Source organism: Rhineura floridana, chromosome 4 (assembly GCF_030035675.1).
Source record: "Rhineura floridana isolate rRhiFlo1 chromosome 4, rRhiFlo1.hap2, whole genome shotgun sequence".
NCBI classification, from domain to species: domain Eukaryota; kingdom Metazoa; phylum Chordata; class Lepidosauria; order Squamata; family Rhineuridae; genus Rhineura; species Rhineura floridana.
In genome coordinates, this window is record NC_084483.1 from 135,820,078 (window position 1) to 135,842,287 (window position 22,210).

General features: G+C 44.0%; 1 protein-coding gene across 5 annotated transcripts in view; it reads right to left on the minus strand.

Moving 5' to 3' along the window:
* TARBP1 (TAR (HIV-1) RNA binding protein 1) overlaps positions 1-20,911 on the minus strand; it is a 67,752-nt gene extending 46,841 nt beyond the window's left edge. For 4 of the 5 annotated variants that reach the window (XR_009762338.1, XR_009762337.1, XM_061624516.1 and 1 more), the window contains exons 1-12: positions 19,752-20,911; positions 17,360-17,457; positions 16,828-16,897; positions 14,184-14,332; positions 13,357-13,409; positions 12,167-12,264; positions 11,051-11,186; positions 10,865-10,961; positions 10,074-10,163; positions 8,145-8,280; positions 6,095-6,194; positions 4,900-5,075 (exon numbers count right to left, since the gene is read on the minus strand). Coding sequence is in view for 3 of the 5 variants with exons in the window: in XM_061624516.1 (XP_061480500.1) it covers positions 4,900-5,075; positions 6,095-6,194; positions 8,145-8,280; positions 10,074-10,163; positions 10,865-10,961; positions 11,051-11,186; positions 12,167-12,264; positions 13,357-13,409; positions 14,184-14,332; positions 16,828-16,897; positions 17,360-17,457; positions 19,752-20,649 (2,101 nt within the window). In the remaining 2 variants the exon portion in view is untranslated. The remainder of the gene's footprint in view (positions 1-4,899; positions 5,076-6,094; positions 6,195-8,144; positions 8,281-10,073; positions 10,164-10,864; positions 10,962-11,050; positions 11,187-12,166; positions 12,265-13,356; positions 13,410-14,183; positions 14,333-16,827; positions 16,898-17,359; positions 17,458-19,751) is intronic. The other variant, XM_061624515.1, reaches the window with a different exon arrangement.
* Positions 20,912-22,210: the final 1,299 nt, after the last annotated feature.

A 22,210-nucleotide genomic window follows, 5' to 3' on the forward strand; every position in this document is an offset into this window, starting at 1 on the left:
AGTTACTTTTGTAACAGCTGCTGCATCACCTACAACTCTTGCACAAACTCTGCCACTGCAGGAACTGCCAGAGTGGAGTTAGGTGTAGGGAAACTGTGAGGGAGATAGCCAAAATTGGTGAAGAAAGGAGTCTGCTGGGTAGAGGCATGCACAGAATCATTGTAGACAAACTCCACCACGGGCATCCAATAATGACATCCAATTATCCTACAGATAACTGACATAACAGCGGTGTTCACCTTCTCTGTCTGTCCATCTATCTGGGGGTGGTGTGATGAAGACCGTCGTAGTTCAATCTGTAGCAGCTGTACCAGGACACACCAGAACCAGGCAGTGAACTGGGGGCCCTGATCCAAGACCAGGCCGGTTGGGAGCCTGTGCACCCAGAAAATGTGTTGAATAAACAACGGTGCAGACTCTCAGGCTGTCAGTAAGCCGGCACACGGAATGAAATGGGCCATCTTGCTGAAGGCGTCCAAGACTACCAGAATGCCAGTTTTTCCCTGAGAAGCGGGTAGGTCCATGATAAAGTCCAGGGTCACCATCCCCCAGGGTCCCCCAGGTGTGGGGAGTGGCTCCATTAGCCCAGCCAGTTGCCCAGGGGCGTGCTTGGCTCTCATGTATGTGGGGCAAGATTGGACACGTCTCTTGATGTCATGCTTTATTCCTGGCCACCAGATATCAGGTGTGACAGCCTGCAGTGTTTTGAACACCCCAAAATGCCCCCCCAGTCGGGGTGTCGTATCATTGCCAAAGGCTGGGATCTCCCCAGGGGACACGTACAGGGCCTCATAAAGGTAGAGCAACCACCCTCCTCTGGGAGAAGCCTGGAGTCCTGTCCTGAGGGGGCTGCTTTAGCTGTCGCACCCACTCCTGAGCAAAAGGATCTTGTTTCTGAACAGCATGCAGCTCCTCAATCCACAGATTGAGACAGGCTACCACCACTAGCTTGTCTAGGGGCATGTTGTGGCATAGTGTGGGCTCAGGCCGGGTTTCATTGTACTCAGGCTTGTGTGAAGATGCATCAGCCCTGCAGTTTTGAGCCTGGGGGACATAGTTGATGTGGAAATGAAACCTAGTGAAGAACTGGCCCCAGCACACTTGCCATTGGTTCTGCTTACAGGCTGTTTGTAGTTTCCAATGGACAGTGTGGACCTCCACCTCATGCCGGGCTCCTTCCAAGAGGTGTCACCGCATCTCAAACATGTCTTGGGAGGCTAATAGCTCCTCCTCCCAGACAGCATAGTTCTGCTCCGAACTAGTCAGCTTTCGGGAGAAACAGGCACAGGGAAGCAGTCCGCCGCCCTTTCTCAGCAGGTTGTAACAACACCGCTCCGATGGCCACATCTGAGGCATCCAATTCCACCATGAAAGGCCATGGGGGTCGGAGTGCTGCAATATTGGTTCTGAGGAGAACACTCTTTCAGACACTCGAAGGCCAGCTGGGCTGCCTTGGACCACCGAAACGGCCCAGACCCCTTGAGGCAGTCCATTGGGGGAGCTGTCAAGTTGGAGAAAGCTGCGATGAAACGTCTATAGTAGTTGGCAAACCTGAGAAACCTCTGCAAGTCTTGTTTAGTCTTGGTGGGGTGCTAGGAGAGGATGCAGTGCACCTTTCCTGGGTCCATCTCCACCCCTTCTGGGGTGACAATAGCCTAGAAAGTCCAAAGTAGTTAGGTCAAACCCACACTTCTCCAGCTTAGCATACAGGTGATTCTCCCTCAGCCTCTGCAAGACCACTCTCATGTGCATCTCGTGCTGAGCTGGGGAGTCCAAGTAAATGAGGATGTCATCCAGATAAAACAATCATACACCGATCTAGGTAGTTCCAAAAGATGTCATTCATAAAATGCTGGAAGACCGCTGGAGCCTCTTAGAGCAGCCAACTCCGGCTCAGACAATCAGTATATGTGCCCAGAGGGAACTTGGGCCTCCAGGAGCAAGTCTATGGTACAGTTGTAGGGCCTATGGGGTGGCAACTGGTCAGCCTCCTTCTTGTCAAAGACGTCCTAATAATCTTGCTACTTCACTGGCTGGGGAGCATCGTCAGGTGGGGGCAGATCGGCCACTGCCGCTGTCACTGGTTCCTCAGTAGGCTGCCAGTGCCATTTACAATAGTCTGACTGGAATATCACAGTTGTTTCCCCCCCCCAAAGAGATTGTAGGATCATATTGCATCAACCAGGTCATCCCCAGCAAAACTGGGAATCGGGGCAGGGTGGCTAGCTAGAAGGACAGTCACTCTACATGCCCAGGTAGCTCCACCCACAACCCAGCAGTTGCCTGGGTGACTGCTCCCAACGCCAGGGGCCGCCCGTCTATGGTTTCCATGGACAGGGGAGTCTCGAGCATGGTGATTGGGATGCCGTGTTGTTTAGCAAAGTCCAAGCCCTTAAAGTTACTGGACACGCCAAATCAACCATGGCAAACACTTGGATGCTTTGGCTCACGGGCAAGCCTAAATGGATTGGCTGGTGTAAAGTGGACTTTGTGCGGGATGGGTCCAACTTAAGGTCCCCATCTTAGAGTCGATCCCATAACATGGACCTCTACGAGAGCAGGGACTTGGGAGTTTTCCTGCACCAGGGTCTTCTCCGACTTGGAGGGGTATGCCTTTGTGAGGTATCCCACCTTTCCACAATAGAGACACAACTCCACTCTGTGACACTTCTCCTTCTCTGCCATTGTCAGACACGGCCACACACACCCTATCTGCATGGGTTCCACCCCCAACTGGGTGGTGGTTCCCATGCTGGGTAAGAAGCACATGTGAGGGAGTGGTGTGGGAGGCAACGCTCAGGCCGCCTTAGCCTTGCGTTCTAGGCAACGACCTTCAAGTCTGCTGTCTATCTGCAGGCAGAGCTGGATGAGCTCCAGTAAGGTGTCCAGTGGTGGGGTTTGCGCCAATTCATCGAGGATCTTGCTGCTGAGGCCATTATAGTATTGGTACATCAACTGGTACTCATTCCAGTCCATCTCTTCGCCAGGATATGAAAAGTGTTGGTATAAGTCCCAACAGAGTTCTTGTCCTGCCCCAGGATTCCCAATTGGCAGGCCACGGTGCCCTTCTGCTGGGGGTCCTGAAGGATTTCCGCCATGGCCTCAAAGTTACCATACACTGTGTCAATCCAAAGCAAAACAGGTGTTGCCCACTGAGCAGCCTCCCGTTCCAAGAGGCTGATGATGAAGGCCACTTTCATGGAGTCGTTGGGAAAATCCTACTGCCATGCATGGATGTAAAGCTCGCAATGAGCGATGAACATGGCAAACTGCTCCTTCTTCCCACTGTAATGGAGGGGCAGTCCCACGGGCATCTTGACACGAGGCGCAGGCACTGGTGGGGCTGGGGCAGCCATCTGTTGCAAGGGTGACACTTGAGTCCCAAGCTGAGTCACTTGCAGGTGCAAGGTCTGATTCTCCGTTCGGAGGTCTGGGTCTTGGCTTGGAGTTTCCAGAGTTCAGCTAGCACAGTCTCTAAGGCTGTCTGATAGTTCTCCCTTGTCCCACCACTCACTTCCATCTCAGTCATGGGGTCGTTGGGTGGAGAAGGTGGTGGCTGAGTCAAATTGTCCTGCCTGAACTCGAAGAATTCAGACTCAGATATAGCTGTGGGTTTTTTTCTTTTATTGAAGTAAGAGAAAGTTTCAATTCAGTGCGCTTCAGGAATCTTCCTACGGCTTACTCAGAACTCAGCATCCCTCTAGGTCTAACTAGGCACAACTTCACTCCACTAAGACGTTGACTCAGCAACTACTCCCCCCCTCACTCAGTTTAAGTAAGGCTGGGCGGACACCCATGTGCTGTCACTGTTGGGAGCACATGCGCAGGCGAAGACTCTGCCTCAACTGTGCCTGTTGAATTTCCCACCACATTCGCCTCCTGGCATGAGGCAAAGGTGGAGTCCCCATCCCTGTCCCATCTTCCCCCTCAAAGGGAAGAGGGCTGCCTGCAGGCGACACGGGCACAGGGAGAGGGGAAGAGTTAGGCTGGGAAACAACCGGCTGGTCAAGTTGACTCTCCACAGGGATATCCAGAGCTGCTGGAGTTGAACTGTCAAAGTCCAGACCTGGGGCGCCTTCTGAGTCCAACTCCCCGCTCAGCTCCTCACCAGCTCAACCATCCCACTCTAAGTCCTCCTCATCCGCTTCGTTCTCATAGGTCCATCCCCCTCCAGCAGGGCTCACGACAGATCCAGAGATAAAGTGCGCTGAAAAAGGCTGGCAGAAGCAGACTTTCCTATCCTCTTCTTCTCCCAACAGTCACTAACCCCCAAAAAAGCTTCCCCGAAGGAACAGCAGAAGAGGAGATCCGTGAGAATCAGGCACAGGGAACTGTTCCCATTCTCCCCCATCTTCCTGTGCCACATCCCACCCCATTCAATGGGGTGTCCAGAGCCTTGGTAGGAGTTGGGGGTGATGTTGGGGGACTGCTGAGGGAAGAATGGGACAGGAAAGACCACTTCCACCAGCCCCCTTCAAAACACTTACCTCTTGATCAAACCCAAAAAGGTGTTTGAAAAACAGTGATATTTTTAAAAAGTATTTTTCATTCTGTATGTTATCATTTCTGCAGAAAAATGAACCCCTATTGTAAGGGGAAATAGGACAATGGGTATCATGTTTAGCAAACATTAATTTTAGATTGTACTGTGCTTTATAATTCTTTTTTTTCCTGTCTGGCTATCATAGCAATCTCTGCATTTAGATGTTTGTTGAGGGTATTATAATTCCTTATTAGATACATTTTGAAAGTTTTTTATATGGTTGTTTGCTTTTAATATGAATTACTATTTCAAAGCAAATCATTAAAATTAGTTTAATGACTTTAGGTAGCCTGCCTTTGTTACACCAGTTAGAAGACTAAGATTGATAACAGTAACATACTGAAGATATCACTAACCAAGCTGTGGACAGGAACATTTGACTGAACAAGTCTGTAGTAACTTCAATAGTAGCTGTAGGCTTTTATCGGCTTTCAGTGATGAGATGTAGGGATTAGTGCCAAGTTTCAGCAAGACATCCAGTAGAGGGTTTAGGAGAGCCTTCAGCTCACTCCGTTCTGTGGTGCCATTGACACTACACAAAACAAACATTAAAAAGAGAAACATTTTCTACTGTCTATATTACTGACTTTAGGGTAACTGCATTCACCTTCCACAGAGCAAAAAGCAGGAGACAGCTCCTCAGCCTACACTGTACACCATCAAGCAAGAATGGTGTCACATAAAAAGACCCCATGTTGGCACTGTTTGTTTAGTTATTTATTTTTAGAGTGAATAAAACACATCTTTAACCAACATTAATCCACAAAATGTTCCAATATTTGTATATTTTCTAGGAGAACACTTACACCAATGACTAGAGACAGATGAGAGGGTTTCTTTATCAGATAACCGAAGGCAGTTTGCAAGAAAGATTGTGGCTTCTACTGGGTACACTTCTCCCACGTTTGCCTCTTTTTTTTTCTTTTTAAAATTATTATTCTAAAAGACTGTAAAGCCTATGTGATCAGAGACAACAGTGGAACAAAACAAATGTGTACAATATGGTCTCCCAAATAACTTTCAATCCTCTTAAAAACAATTGCCCATTCCAGCCAGCTTATTCTCTTACGACACCATAGACAAATAGGTCAATACTCCACCAATCCACAGTTGCTCAAAGGAATTCTGAACTCAAAACTGCAGCTCCTGAAATACCCCAGGATACAGCGGCTGTATCACAAAAAACTTATAAAACAGTTATCTTTATCTGTATGCATTTCTTTGCCCATACATGTTGATGAAAAAAAATTCCAATGCAAGATGTAAACAATGTAATCCACAAAACATTCAAGCAAAGATTATCTATCGTAAGGCAATTTATGAGCTACCTTATTCCACATGTGACTAACAGCTCATTTAAGCTGAACTCCAATTCTTTCCTAACCATGATACTTTAAGAGTCTAAGGATTTTCAGGTGTTTCTTATAAACAGCATTTACATTATGCCACTTAGCTCTAACCTTTCCTTAGACTTTATATACAAAAGCTAATAGAACAAAGTGTTTGTGGACTGCATCCAAATACAAATGCAACAGAAAACAGCTTACATACTTGTATTCATGCTTTATCTCTTCCACATCTGCAGCCAGTAGAACCATTGTAGCAACAAGTTTAGCTTCAAACCAGTCAGGCATAAGGCAGTCTTCCGCAGCTGTAAAAAACAAATCTAGTTTTTAAAATGAAATGTTGCAGGGGTATGCATGAATGAATGTGTTTTAAGATACATAATTTCATCATCAGTCCAGCTCAACTATTTTCCCTAATTGCTCTACCTGCTGCCTCACAGAGAGAAGTGTGATACCTGGGAAAACATAAATAGGAAGTTATGTGTAATTTCCATGATCCTTACCTGACATTACTTCAAAGGGGTGAAAGAAAAGGAAATCTCAGGTGAATGGCAGTATGTTGCCACAATTGTTTCGCCTATGGCTCATACTATGTCCTACATGCAGTGGGAAGTACGTACGCTCTAGGAGGCCACTGCCATGCCCTTCTGCATGTGAGCTACATCTGTGAGGTAGACCTGTCAATGTCTGAACAGGGTCTGAGTTCACAAGCTGGTTTGAACCAGGGGCATATACAACAGTATAAGTAGTATTCTTTTTCATCACCAAGAGAAAATAAAAATAACTGAACTTTAGAAGAAGCATTCTGTAACTAAAAGACTATGACAGGAGCTTCATAAAAAATCAAATGAAATAAGCAATGAAACTGACTGCTTTTATGAATGCTGTTGTGTAACATGTTTGAAGCAGACTCTTTAAGTAATACAACATATAAGCAGCTGACACAAGAACTGTGTTTGAGAACTTCAGTCATTTTAATAATTTACCAGGACCTTATTTGAGAACATGGATGGAATCCTATTACCAGTTACATGAGTGAACAATATGCCAATTGATTTTAATAAGGGTTAAGCCCCAGGCAATTAACGTAAAATGACTAGAATGCAAAGAGCTACTGTATATATGCTGAAGAGCTTGTGCACACTCCGTGGGATTTTTGACATTTTTGTTTTGAACAGCAGATGTCACACCAAACTCCGCTTGGATTCAAAAGTGTTTTGCCAAGCGGCATGAGTAGCTACTGTTCTAGAAGCACAAATCCAATCCCAACACCCAGGCATGCAATTCTTTGCAAATATTTACAAAGACCAAGTTCCAAAGATTTTCTGTATAGTCGCAAGCTTTGTGGGTCTGTGCCAACAGCAGGACTGTGAAACAAGGCCACCCACAGACAAAATAACGATTTTTCCATAGTTGAGGTCTCTGGTAAGGTATGCAGAAATATATTACTCTGTTAAACGAAAACAAACAATTCTTATGGGAAGACTGTGCATGAAACCCTTCAAGTAGGTACAGAACATCAGGAACACTAAAAAGGCATTTTATTTGTCTTTTAACTGTTCCTGAGCATTTGCCTGTATAATGTCTTAATCTTGATTTTACTGTTTTAAACAAATTTTGACTATAATTCTATACACGCCATGAACTCAGTGGGGCTTACTTTTATGTAATTCATAGACACAGAATTGCACTGTTAACCTATCCTGCCTTTCTTCTATGGAACTCTAAACAGTGCAAGATCTTCTGAGGTGGTATCCCATCCAGACACTGACCAGACCTAAGGCTGCTTCATTGCACCAAAGTTACTGGGTTAGGCACAAAACGAGGGTATAAATATTTTTAATAAAATGTATCCCCCTTTTATTAAATACTACTAAATATTTACTAAAACATATTAATAGGAACATAGGAAACTTCCTTACAATGAGACAGACCCTTGGTCCATCCAGCTCAGTATTGTCAACCCTCACTGACAGTGGCAATCCAGGATTTCAGGGAGGGACCATTCCTAGCTCTGGAGATGCCAGGGATTGAACCTGGGACCTTTTGCATGTAAAGTATGTGATCAACCACTGTGTCGCAGTCCCTCCCCACAAAGCGCCACCGTCAAAACAATATCATGTATTAGTCAGCAAGTACCCCATACACTTTGACGTAGTGCTAGATAATCCTTAACTTTAGAAATACAACTATTTTACAAATGTCTTCATTGATTACACAAACAATATTATTTATAATATTTATAAACTACTTACTATTGGCTATAGGTGTTTTCAAATAATCCTCGACAAGGGATTGCACATAAACACTTAATGCAGCTTTGTCTTGAGGCACATTGCAGTTTAAAGGGTTTTGAAAGTGCTTGTCATTTACATTCAACCAATTACAAAGCTAAGCAAAACAAAATTAATTACTATTTCAACCTATCACAACACTATTTTTCTTCAAAACATATACAAATGCATTTGCCTATGTACAATGTTGCTGTCTACATATTTCTACTTAATATTGTTCTGAAGTTACATCACAATCATGAAAATTATTGAAATACATCATCAGTTGTTCACATATAGGCCAATACTAAGATGTGAATTGCCAGCATGCAGCTCAGTTTAGAATTGAGCATACATACTATCATAACATAATCTGGTTTGTGCTCCATGCTCTGGTAAATTCTGGTTGGATTACTGCAATGTGTTATACACAGGGTTAACTTTGAAGATGGTTTAGAAGCTTCAGTTTGTTTGTGCAGGCACAGTTCATTTGCTCATATTACACCAGTTTAAAGATGAACACAGGCTACCTATGTGCTCCCAAGACCAATTCAAGGTGCTACTACCTTCCTTTAAAGACCTGAATGGCTTGGGACTCTTGGAACCATAGGAGTGCCTACTCCAATAGCAACTTCAAAATCATCTGTCAAAGCCCTTCTCCATCTGCCTCTCCCATAGGAGGCAAGGTAGACATCAGCAAGGATGAGGACTTTTTTGGCAATGGAGCTCCAGCTATGAAATCACCTCCCCAAAAAGGGCCAAGTGCCAACATTGCTACTAAGCACTAGGAAAGCCCCTTTCTATTTTTTTTCAAGGCATTTCAATATTGTTGGTCAAATGTTTATTACTCTCTTTTAAGATTTTATCTACTGCTTTTACTTCGATGAGTTTTGTTGTATTGCTTGATTCTGTCTAAACTGTCCTGAAATCTAGTATGATAAAAGGAGATTTACATATATATATATATATATATATATATATACTATATAATACCACCAAATGTAACATTATGTCAGCACTTCAAGTCACAACAATATAAAATACAACAGTAAAAACAGTTTTAAAAATGTACAATCACAACTACAGTGAGTCCTAAATTATATATCAAGAGTCAAATGCCAGGTAAAAGAGGTGTATCTTCACCATACAATACAAGACCATAAGAAGAGTCTGCTGGTTCAGGCCACTGGCCCGTCTAGTCCAGCATCCTGTTCACTCTGTGGCCAACCAGATGCCCATGGGAAGTCTACAAGCAGGACCTGAGTGCAAAGAGCACTCTCCCTCCTGTGGTTTCCGGCAACTGGTTTTCAGAAGCATACTGCCTTCGACTATGGAGGCAAAGCATAGCCATCATTGCTAGAAGCCACTGATAGCCTTATCCTCCATTAATTTGTCTAATCCTCTTTTAAAGCCATCCAATGAAAGCTGTATAATGAATGTGCCTGAAGCATTTCGGTTAACACCAGCAAAAGTATTTAGAATCGAGGGCTTGCAACCAAAGAAGTGCAAGTGGAACTCCACCAGTGCACCAGATGGGGTTTTCCCATCTCCTCCTCCCTACTGTGGCTGAATGCACTGCCATAAAGCCTCATGTGAGAATAGGTGAACACTCAGGAAATGCCTGGGATATGGAAGGAGGGACCTGCAGCAGGAGGGAAAAGTTGTATTTACTCAAGCAGCCTCCATCTGATTTCCCCCTTCCACTGCAGCCCCCTGCACTATATCCCTGGTCTTTCCTATTGGCCACTGAACTATGCCGGAGGCTATTCAAGGATCTGTATAGAAACAAATTGGGGGGGGGGAGCTTCTAGTCATCTAGGGTATGTTACAACCCTTTATAATCAGATAAGGAATCACCAAGACTAGCAATAACTAACCAACTGTATAGTAGTTTGATTTCATTTCTCTCACCATTGTCCACAAAACAGTCCCTCTGCCTAATGACTCTTCTGGTCTCAGACATATGATGAAGTTTGAAATATCTGAAAAGGATACTTTCTCCTAAGAAAAGAAATGCAAGTAAGATTCATTAGAAACCAAGACAAATAAATTTTAGGTTCAGGGCTACATTAAAGATCACATTTTTTCATTTTGCAAATAATTATATAAAAGGTTAAAAAGAAAGCATCAATCTTCTGCTCTTATTTACCTGGCACAGGGACAAAACGCAAGTTTTTTTCCCAACTGCCGAGATGATTTCAATAAGAAATATCAAGAAATATGTAGAACACTAATGTGAGATAATTCTTGAACACAGATATCATAATAAAAACGGTATGATCAAATGATGGCATACTTCTGCATTTACATTAATACCACCAGCTTCTTGTCTGCCTATATCCATTTTAGGGAGGAGGGAAGAGGGAGGAAAAAAGCAAAAAACATTGCAATGCAATTGCAATTCTGAGCTTCACTAGCTTACTTTGGTCACAAAACCTAAGGCAATCATGAAACATTTTAATGCTTAAGAATGCACAAGCCAGTGACCTTTGCTTTTTGTACACTTGACACCTAGAAAAATAAACATGGAAAGGAGAAGAACATTTTACCTGAGTTTTAAGAACAGTAATCAAATGTATCCTTAAATCTAAAGTAGCAGCAAAGTTTATCCCATCGAAGCTCTAGAAAAGTAATCAGCTGTATTTGATAAATTACCTTTCCTAGGATACAATGTAACTACAGTTCAGAATAGGAACACTTACTACATCTGTCAAGAATATGGCTGCTTTAAGAAGATAGCACTGAGCAGCTCCTCGTAGTAGAATCTGATGTGTGATCATAGTACACTGCAGGACGTCTCTGCAAACGGGTAAGACACATGATTTTAAAAATTAAAACAATGAACTGGCGACACAGAGTATTCACATGAACAAAACTCAGAATGTTACCTCAGAGCTAGGAGTCCTTCAGTATCTAGCACTCTACATGCTGGAATATGGGCCAGTGCCATGGAGAGAAACAAAATGGGAACGGCACACCAGTGCCGACTGCTCATCTTCTGTATAAACTTTAACAAAAAACTACCTAAAAAAAACCCAAAAGGAAAAAAATTGTTAAATCATTGAACATAAAATGCAAGCAGTACGGGAAAAAAATCAAGAAATTTTGGGATTTTATTACCTAAATCCTACTGATCTCTTCAATAAATCTAGCCTAAACAGCTCATTTTACTGAGGGCTCAAATATACATGACAGCAGAGAAAAATGTGGTAGTGAAACACTTGCCAAAGGCAGAGCAGGGCAGCATTGTGACACTCTATGCATGCCGGCTGCATGGACAGAAGGAGTACACAACATACCTACTTCTGTACTGTGAATGATTCTTGAATGTATGCGCTTTCACCGTCTCCCCCAGATTCCAACCCCAACCACCATGGAAAACAAAACTAAAGAAAAGCCAATTTGGTGGTTAGAGTGGCCAGCTAGGATCAGGGTAACCTAGATTCAAATGCACATTCAGCCATGAAGCTCACCTTGGGCCAATCAGTCTCTCTCAGCCTAACCTACCTCACAGGGTTGTTAGGAAGATAAAATCGAGGCTGGGAAGAGACCCATGTATGCCACCTTATTTGCTAGATGATGGGATGATAATGTGATAAATAATAATAAAAGTAAAGATCCCTGCAGGGCACAACCTCCTATTTCCAACCACGTTTGGGCCAGCATTCCATATACCGTGCTCTCTCTGAACTCAGAGAGGATGGAAGAAGGGAGGAACTTGAGAAGAGTGGCAGCTCTGTGCCCTGACCAGGGAGATGCCACCTTCCCAATCTTTCCATACAAGCTCAAAAATGAAAATAAATGCAAGGCACTTTTTGCATACAACTGTAGAATCCTTTCCAGCACCTGAGCTATACTAGTCTCACAGCAAAAGTGGGACAGCAACGTAACAGAGGTGGCTTTATATTCCCTCTTACCCAACCAGCTCCCCACTTTGGCTGCTTTGCATGACCAAAGCGGATAGCTGGCTTCTGTGAGATTCTAAAACTTTTAACTAAACATACTTTTTTCTTTCTCTGGAAGGCTTGTGAAGTAAGTAGCCAAGAAGGTCTGCAGCTTCATTCCTAAAGGAGGGCAAGTTCCCATAATCTGACCTGATAGCCTGTTAAGTTAAAAACATATGAATATATTGGAGGAAATTCAAAGACAAGACTGTCACCTTGTTGCAAAAATGTAATTGATTAATCAAACAAATAAAATTTATATATTCACAAAACCACTGTACAGATAAACTAACTTACAGCTTAATTAACAGAAACTTCCATCTTGTTAAAAAGAAAGACCATCTTTAATATTAAGCCAACATACGAGACCCAAGCTAGCCTCACTGAGCAAGCATACTAGCAAATCCACTGATTAAGAGAAGTAATACCAACTCTTGCTGAAGGAAAGGGTGCTATGAGGACCTTAGGAAGGAAGTGCTGTTTCGCCAGCAGGATGGTACATCCATCCTGGAGACCCCCAGAACTCCTGCAGAAAGCTGCATAGGAGCACCACCAGCAGTAGTGCTACCATGGAAAGGGAGCGTGTTGGGGATATGTGGGATCCAAAGCCCCCTCATCCCCTGTACAGCCTCCAGATTAGACCCCTTAATCACACTAGCCTGAAGCTGTAGTTAAATTCTCCTCCCATTGGTTTCAATGGGAGGGAATGTTAAAGGGTGGCAGGTACAGAAGTAAAAGGACCAGGAAAAAAGTTGCAGCCCTATCTCCCATCTTGGTTGCTGTGAGCTGGCAGGGTTCTAGATGTAGCAGTTGCTCTGCACTGGTTTTCCATCTCCATCCCAGTACGTAGAATTGCTCTACTGATAAAATATTGCATCCCAGCAAAAGAACACCTTCCTAAGACACAGTGAAACACCTTGGAAAGTTTTTTTTATCATCAACTAGCAGTGATAACATCAGAAAGAAGTTTTTTCTATACTTCCTCCACCTCTCGTCCTTTTTGAGATAGAATTAAAATTGCATGCAGTATTGTAAATTTGGGTGCACTATATATTTATAAAATTGTATGATGATAAAACCTTCCGGGATATTTTCAGTCTCTGTCCTAATTGGAGGAAAGTTCAGAGATCAACCCCTATCACACATACTTCTAAATATTCAGCCCTCCCAAGATATCCGTATATAAGTGGCATTTAACAAATCCAGTTATCTATAGAAATTCAATTATTTTTCCATGAATAATGTATTACCTGCTATAAAGAGAACTTTCTGAAAGAGCATCCATTAAAGGGCCAATAATGAACTAAAAACAAAAGTATGTTTGCATTAAAAGATATAGCACAGACAATAACAGCATTTCATTTGTTCTGAAGAACATGTATGGATGGATAATACTTAAGACCTGTATTAGTAGAGAACTCAATACAAAACTGGAAGTTTACTTCTGCTAAAGAAAACTGTGGGTCTGATTTTACAAAACATTCAATGCACATAATAGATAAAGGAATTACAAATCAGCTGTATAAACACACCAAAGAACAATTTAATCTAAAAGATTTAACTAATTATATCTGTTTTATAGTAGGGGGGTAAGAGAAGTATTTCCTGAACTATACTATGTGATAAGACTACTGACTTTTAAAAAAATAAATGTGCAGATTTGTGACTGTTACAGTTATTCCCAAAGAATGCTATAGTTGAAAGGGTTCTACCCTTCACTACTTTTCCTGCATCTCAAGAGTGGGATGAACCTTAGTAGGGTAATGGGCACAATTGTTGCCATCTGCCCTCACAATCAGTGCAAACCGGACAGTGTGTGCTCCATACACTGATAGACAATGCTCATATGTTTATAAAGAGAATTATGTTTTCCCTAGGTTCCCTTCAAGAGCTCTTAAGAATATGCTGCCCGCTTGTGTTCTCACTCTCTCTTGATAATCTCTGCTAAAATTGTAACATTCCCAAACAAGGGCAGCAAGTTTTTACCTTTCCCCCCAAGAGAATATTGATAGTGGGGCAAACTTAAGGAGCTACAATACAGGAAAATCTTAGGAGAAGCAAAGAAAGAAAACTTTACCTCTGAAAACCCTGGTGATGTGGGGAGGTGTTTTATTTGCCATATATCAAGAAAGTGAATTACACCTTCCTTGGTCAATGTTTTGTTTTCACTTTCAAACATCCTTTTGTAAATGCACACATGCCACGATGGGTGAAACACCCAACAATCTGTTGGGGGACAAAAATAATCATGATACAGAGTGACTGGAATCTCTTGACATATATTTTATCTAGAAATGTGCATAGGATCAAGAGCCTTTATTACGTTATCACAAGATATTTACATATAACCACATAAAAACAGTTTTCAGAAAGTGTTGTTTCATTCTACACTATACCTGAATTTGGCTGCAAGAGCCCCATAACCTCCACAGCTCTTACATTTGAATCAGACAGATTTTCATAGTGCCTGTTGAACTTTGTACTTATATGCCATATGCAACTATGATAGGGGCAGTGAGGGCAGCAAAAAAACAATATTTTGCTGCTACTATCAAATCATCAATCTGCTGCACAGCGGCGCTCTTCAGAATTGTCCGGGGGCTATTACACACTGGCCCCAAGGACATGGTAGAACCATCTGAGGCCTGCTGTAATGAATTTGCTAGGCACTTCCAGGATAAAATCTTTAGCATCCGCCAGGACTTAGACTCCACTGTTATAGCAGGTGAATCAAGCAGGGTATCCAGAGAACAGCCGTGTCCCGATTTCTTAGATGAGTTTCAGTTGGTACAGTTTGAGGACGTTGACAAGGTGCTTGGACAGGTTTGTGCAACCACTTCTGTGCTGGATCCTTGCCCTTCTTGGCTAATAAAAGCTAGGAGGGATGGAACAGCTGGCTGGGCCAGGGAAGTGATTAATGCCTCTCTATGAGAGGGGGTGGTCCTTAGCTGCCTGAAAGAGGCAGTAGTGAGACCACTCCTGAAGAGACCCTCCCTGGACCCAGAAAATCTTAATAACTATAGGCAGGTAGCATATCTTCCATTCCTGGGCAAGGTCCTTGAACAAGTGGTGGCAGGCCAGCTCCAGGCACTCTTGGATGAGACCAAATATCTGGATCCATTTCAGTTGGTCTGGTTTTGGCACGGAAACAGCCTTGGTCGCCCTGTATGATGACCTCTGTCGGGAGAGAGACAGGGGGAGTGTGACTCTGTTGATTCTCCTTGATCTCTCAGCAGCTTTCGATATCATCAACCATGGTATCCTTCTGGGAAGACTGGCTGAGTTGGGAGGGGGAGGGGCTGCATGACCGTGGTTCTACTCCTACTTGGCGGGTCGGCTCCAGAAGGTGGTGCTTGGGGGACATTGCTCGGCACCCTGGATTCTCCAGTATGGGGTTCCAAAGGGGTCAGTTCTGTCCCCCATGCTGTTCAACATCTACATGAAACCATTGGGTACTGTCATCCAGAGCTCTGGAGTGCTTTGCCATCAGTATGCTCATGACACGCAGCTCTATTTCTCCTTTTCATCTTCTTCAGGTGAGGCTGTCAATGTGCTGAACTGGTGCCTGGCTGTGACAATGGACTGGATGAGGGCTAATAAACTGAGGCTCAATCCAGACAATCTGGATGGTGGATGTCCAACCTATCCAGGATGGGGTTGCACTCCCCCTGAAGGAGCAGGTTCGTAGCTTGGGGGTTCTTGTAGAACCATCTAGGGCTGCCTTTGAAGACAATTCTGAAACTGCAGCCTGTGCAAAATGCAGCAGCCAGATTGGTAACAGGGACCAGATGGTTCGAACATATAAAACCGATTCTGGCCCCTTTGCATTGGCTGCCTGTATGTTTCCGAGCTCGATTCAAGGTGCTGCTTTTAACCTATAAAGCCTTACACTGCTTAGGACCACAATACCTGATGGAACGCCTCTCCCAACACAAACCCACCCGTACACTACGCTCCACATCCAAGGCCCTCCTCCGGGTGCCTACTTGGAGGGAAGCTGGGAGTCTGGCAACAAGGGAGAGGGCCTTCTCAGTGGTGGCCCCCAAATTATGGAATCATGTGTTGGATGAGGTGCGCCTGGCGCCAACACTGTTATCTTTTCGGCGCCAGGTCAAGACTTTCCTCTCCTCCCAGGCATTTTAGCATGTGTTTTTAAATTGCTTTTTAAAAATGTGTTTTTAAATTTGTATATTTGTTTTTAATGTTTGTAATTGTTGTAAACCACCCAGAGAGCTTCGGCTATGGGGCGGTATACAAATGCAATATTAAAGGGGGGAAAAACTAGCCAAAAATTTGTTACATTCTGTAAATGTGACAGGGTATCAGGACCTCATATGTCTCTCATTTCATTGACAATGTAATATTTGACTAGGGAAATATCAGCTTGCAATCCTTCCTCCACCATGTATTTTTATGGAAAAGAACTGCAGAAAGCAAACTCCCAAGCCACACATTATGATGAATGGGCAAAGGGGTGTGTGGCTCTGATGGCCCATTGCATGTACCAAATTTCTAGACAGCCATGGTATGAACTGGCCTTTAAACTGCAAGTTCTTCTAGAAATATGCATATATATAATTACCACCTATAAGTGTTGGAAAAATATTATTAAAATGGCTGAGTAGCCAAGTATGAGGAATTCTTTCAACCCTGAAGATATATAAACCAATCCTTCAATTCCTGACAAAGTTAATGACGCTTGTCTAAAATATTAGGCTTACCTTTTTGTCCTGATACCGCATGTTCATATAAACTATCTAACTTTGGTAATACTGGCTTTATAACATGTATCTAAAATTGAAAAACAAATGTTATTACATTGATTTGATTTACTATGTAACTAAAAAAGTATTGTAACTGCAACTCTCTGTAATGATTTACATGGCATACTGACTCCAAAATCATGGAAAACATCACACAATGTATCGGTGTAACCCTGGTTCAACCCCTTGTGAACAGCAAATCTGTACACAATTCTGATTATGTGATCTTATTCAATGGAACTTGAAAGAGTATAATTTAGACTGAATGGTTGTTTCCATTTTCAAATTCCCTTGCCCTACCCCATACAAAGGAAACTGTTATGTTCCAAATGCATGGAAGATTTTTTGCTTAGCAATAAAATAATCTCTATACCTGATGGCTTCTACCTTCATTCACTGTGTGACGCAGCCCAGTGTCATTTTGCATATTTGTAGCAGAAAATTAGAAGAGTGACTGCCAGCAGAGCTTTGTAAAATGATACATACTTACCTGATTTCCTTCCAGAGTCTCCATAATTAAAATGTAATTTTCCCAAAACTGAGCAAGTTCATCATTTTTTTCAGCACACCACCAAAACAGACATGGTTCTAGAAGACAAGCAAATTAGAGACGTTTCTTCTCTTCTCTCAGCAAAGGGAACATATAAATACTGCTACATTCAGATTAATATCACTAACATGAAAAAGTAATGAAACCAGGCCTGTAAGCATCAACAGGAAATATCTCTCAGTGAGAACAGTATGCACTGAAGACACAGGCCGCAATCTTCCAAAATTCGTGGTCAAAATTCGTGGGCAGCAAGAAGTATTAATGTAGGTCAATAGTATGACCCTTTCTCTCCATGGGGTTCTGTGCATAATTTCTATTGAAGATTTTCCCTGCCAGCCCCTATCTTGGTGCACTATCACTGTGCCAAGCCCAATGTAATAACTGGGTGCAATGAAAATGTGAGGCCCTATTACACCTCATATAATTATTCAGCAGCTCACTTCTCCATCCTCCTCCATCACACAGGCCACTCTCAAGTATATCACAAGTACACTGCACCCCATGGGATTTGGCTTTGAAGCAGGCTCTGCTAGTAAATCTATCTGGGATGTGGAAGAACCTCACATTACCAGGAATGACTGTGACATAGGAAGGATTGTTGCACACATTTTCAAGTGCACATTTCCTCTGCTCTTTGCCAATTTTTATATCTAATCCTGGGTGACGTCTTCATTAACATTTCCAGTCAATTCCACCTTCTAGTACAAAAGCAAATTCATGCTTAAGTATTGAATGAACAATGAAGCAATGACCTTCATCTTGGTTATTGCTCCACCTATCTTCCTTCACAGTCAAAACCTTTTTTGAATAGGGAGATCTTTGTCAGGAAACAAGAGCCATAGCCAGTAGCAGTTGGTAGGGCAGTGTTCCATACCTGGCTTCCAGACACCAAGCATTCCTGCCACTTACTAAGGAGAGGGGCGAGCCACAGTCTGGGTGCAGCAAGAGCATCAGATTGGCTCCACCACCACACTTGCACTGTGCCTTGCTCCTCAAAACTCTCCCTCTTGGTAAGCAGGAGGTTTGCTCAGTGTCCAGAAACCAGGTATGCAACACTGCCCCACTGATTGCGACTGGCCACAGCTCTGTGGTACAGCATCTGCTTTGCCTGCACAAGGTTCCAGGTTCAATCTCCAAGCAGGGCTGGGAGAGACCCTTGTCTGAAATCCTGGAGAGTCACTACCAGTTAGCATAGACCAGGGGTGGTATTCAGTGCTAGTCCTGCTCAGAGTAGACTCAGACGTGGCTAACTTATGTTCTTTCATTTCAGTGGGTCTACTCTGAGTAGGACTTAGCTGAACTACAATCTCAGGTTGTAGTTCAGATGTTGCTACAACTCCCATCAGCCATGCTTGCTAGAGCTGATGGCAGTTCAGCAATATCTGAAGGGCCAAAGGCTTACACCAGGTGTAGATAATCCTGAGCTAGATGGACCAATAGTCTGACTCGGCAGAAGGCAGTTTCCTGTGTCTCTTGAACAGTCTCAATGATTTCATAATTCCATGGTGGTCCTCTCCTTTTGTAATCATCTCAACAAATTTATGGGCATCTATGGAGATACACTGCTGCGGTTTCGCCCTCCACATTTATTATGATAGACAAACTTGTGCTTTTCCTAAGGCAGAACCAAAGAGGATCAGACTTGTTAACTTTCCATCAAACTCTTAATTTTATTTTAATGCTGTTCAAAACAGCAATGTGTTGTCAAATGGGTTGGAGGCTGTCGCTTTTAAGCATGGCACAATATCCTGGGGCTACTCAAAACTAAAACATCCACACTCAGTTAAGATAGCATTTCTTGTTCCCTAGCAATAGCATACAAGGGACATTTTTTTACCAGATACAGCACTGTGGCAGAAAGGGTGTGTATGCCCAGGTTCTCTCTTTGACAGCATACTTGAGTAAAAGTACAGGAGATAAATCCCACCTTGACCTTCTTGGAGAAAGGGTAGGATATAAATGCAATAAATCCCAGCTAAAGCACACAAAATGCATAGATTGTAATACTGCACAGACACAGATACAACCTAGTCAACATCACTAGCTACAGAATTAATTTCACAGTGTGGTGATCATGGAGAAAAAAAACTGTCTTACTTGCAGCCTTTAGCTACTTCTGCCAATGCAAGATTCAGCTTTTGGTACCTTATAAAGGTATGTGGTGCCAAGCCAAAAGTTGGATATTATACATTGCAGAGGATGCCCGGAACCAGGCATGGCTTTAGCCACAACCCATCACATGTTGGAGTGGTTGCAAGAAAAGACATTGTGTCAGGTATATTCCATTAGTGGAAAGAAGCAAAGCAAAGCTGCAGCAGCATCATACGTGTACCATTTCCGGTGTCCGAGTTGCATCTGCACTCCACACGTAGTTTCTCAGAAACATCAACAGCTCGCTTCAGCAAATAACGGGCTCTTTTCCTACACAGGGCATCGCTCTCCGTCAGGCCCTTTTGCACCACTTTCCAGAAGCTACTACAGAGCCTGGCATCCAGCAACTGAGCAGCCTCACCACTGGAACCCTCATTCTGTTGCCGCGGGTCCGCCGGAAATACCGCGTCAGAGAGAGCGCTCAAGACCAGCAGGGTCCGGCTCACCCGCTGGGGGGCATCGTTGGGCGGGAGCATCAGTCCTTCCCAGACGTGCCCAAGGGCGGCGCTATTTCGCCCCAGCGCTGGTAATAGCCTCCCGGCCGCCAACAACGCTTTCTCCTCTTCATTGTCCTCTCCGTCCCCCCACAGCAACCTCAGGGCCGTCCCCACGGTTCGCCTCAGGAGCGCCGGCTCTTCCAGCCAAGAGGCCACGGCCGTCAGGACCGCGACGGCGGTTTCAACCTGCAGCCGCTCAGGCCCCTCGCTGCCTTCCAGCGACTCCCTCGCCACCCGCTCCGCTAGGGGGGGCCCGCAAAGCGAGGCGCAACAACGCAGTGCTCCGCAGGCTGCTCTCACCAAGCGCAGCCGCTCCTCCGGGGATTCCCCCGCCAAGGTGCTGCCGCCGAGAAGGACCGGGAGGCAGCGACCCAGCGCCGCTTCCCAGGCTACTCGCTGCGCTGCGTCCTTCTCACTACGCTGCCCACGCCAGCCGCCCGTCGCCGCCAGCCGTTCGAGAAGGAAACGCAACGTCTCCGCTTGCTGGACTGAGAGCGGCCGGTCTTCGCCGCACACCGTCCGGAGCAACGCGCTCGAGTCGGAGCATTGCGAGAGTAACGCGTCGGCTAACAACTGCTCCATGGTGGGGACGCGCTGGAGCGCGCGGCCTAGTAGTGAAACCGCGCGTAGCCAACCATCTAAGAGTACCGACCAAAGGACAGGGTAGGCCTCCCTGATTCCTATACTCGCGCTTTCTCCCGGCAGCCTTTGCGCTTAAGGTGGCTGTGGGCAAAGCAAGGAACAGCTTTCTGATAGGCCTCACTTGCTACGCTTGCTCTGGCATGGCTTTTCTGTACCCCTGAGAGGTGTGGGACGGGCAGAAATTCGTTGGGTGAAGCTGGCATCCGCATTTCTCTGCCCCCATGCATTAACTGCATCCCTATGCTCAGGTAATGAATGTGCACCAGTTTAAACTGCTTGTGACCACAGCAGGACTAGGTCAAAGTTCTGAAAGTTAAGGAGGGATTGGAGCTGAGGAGTGTAAACCAAAGGACAGCTGTTATTTGATGGGAAGATGGTGTGTGTTTAACGTGGGTTTCACATCCCAGTCACAGCACTTACTCTGATCATTGGTTATACAAGCAAAGGAATTGCACCAAAGTAAATGGTGTGTGCATTACAGCCCATGGCAGTTTTGAATTTATGGGTGGGCTGTGCCTGCCAAAGTCATGCTCTAAAGCAGATGTGGGGAATCTTTGGCCTTCAGGTGTTGCTGAACTACAACTCCCATCAGCGCCAGCAAGCATGGCCAGTGTTATGTACCTTCAAGTCAACTACGACTTATGGCAACTGAATCAGCGACCTCCAACAGCAACTGTCGTGAATCACCTTGTTCAGATCTTGTAAGTTCAGGTCTGTGGCGTCCTTTGTGGAATCAACCCATCTCTTGTTTGGTCTTCCTTTTTTTCTACTCCCTTCTGTTTTTCCCAGCATTATTGTCTTTTCTAGTGAATCATATCTTTTCATTATCTGTCCAAAGTATGATAATCTCTGTTTCATCATTTTAGCTTCTAGTGATAGTTCTAGTTTAATTTGTTTTAACACCCAATTATTCGTCGTTTTTGCAGTCCATAGTATGCATAAAGCTCTTCTCCAACACCACATTTCGAATGAGTTTATTTTTCTCATCCCTTTTTTCACTGTCCAACTTTCACATCCATACATAGAGATGGGGAATACCATGGTCTGAATGATCCTGACTTTAGTGGTCAGGGATACATCTTTACATTTGAAGACCTTTTCTAGTTCTCTCACAGCTGCCCTCCCCAGTCCTAACCTTCTTCTGATTTCTTGACTATTGCCTCCATTTTGGTTAATGACTGTGCCGAGGTATTGATAATCCTTGACAAGTCCAATGTCCTCATTGTCAACTTTAAAGTTACATAAATCTTCTGTTGTCAGTACTTTAGTCTTCTTGACGTTCAGCTGTAGTCTTGCTTTTGTGCTTTCCTCTTCAACTTTCATCAGCATTCGTTTCAAATCATTACTGGTTTCTGCTAGTAGTATGGTATCGTCTGCATATCTTAAATTATTGATATTTCTCCCTCCAATTTTCACACCTCCTTCATCTTGGTCCAATCCTGCTTTTCGTATGATATGTTCTGCATATATGTTAAATAAATAGGGTGATAAAATACACTCC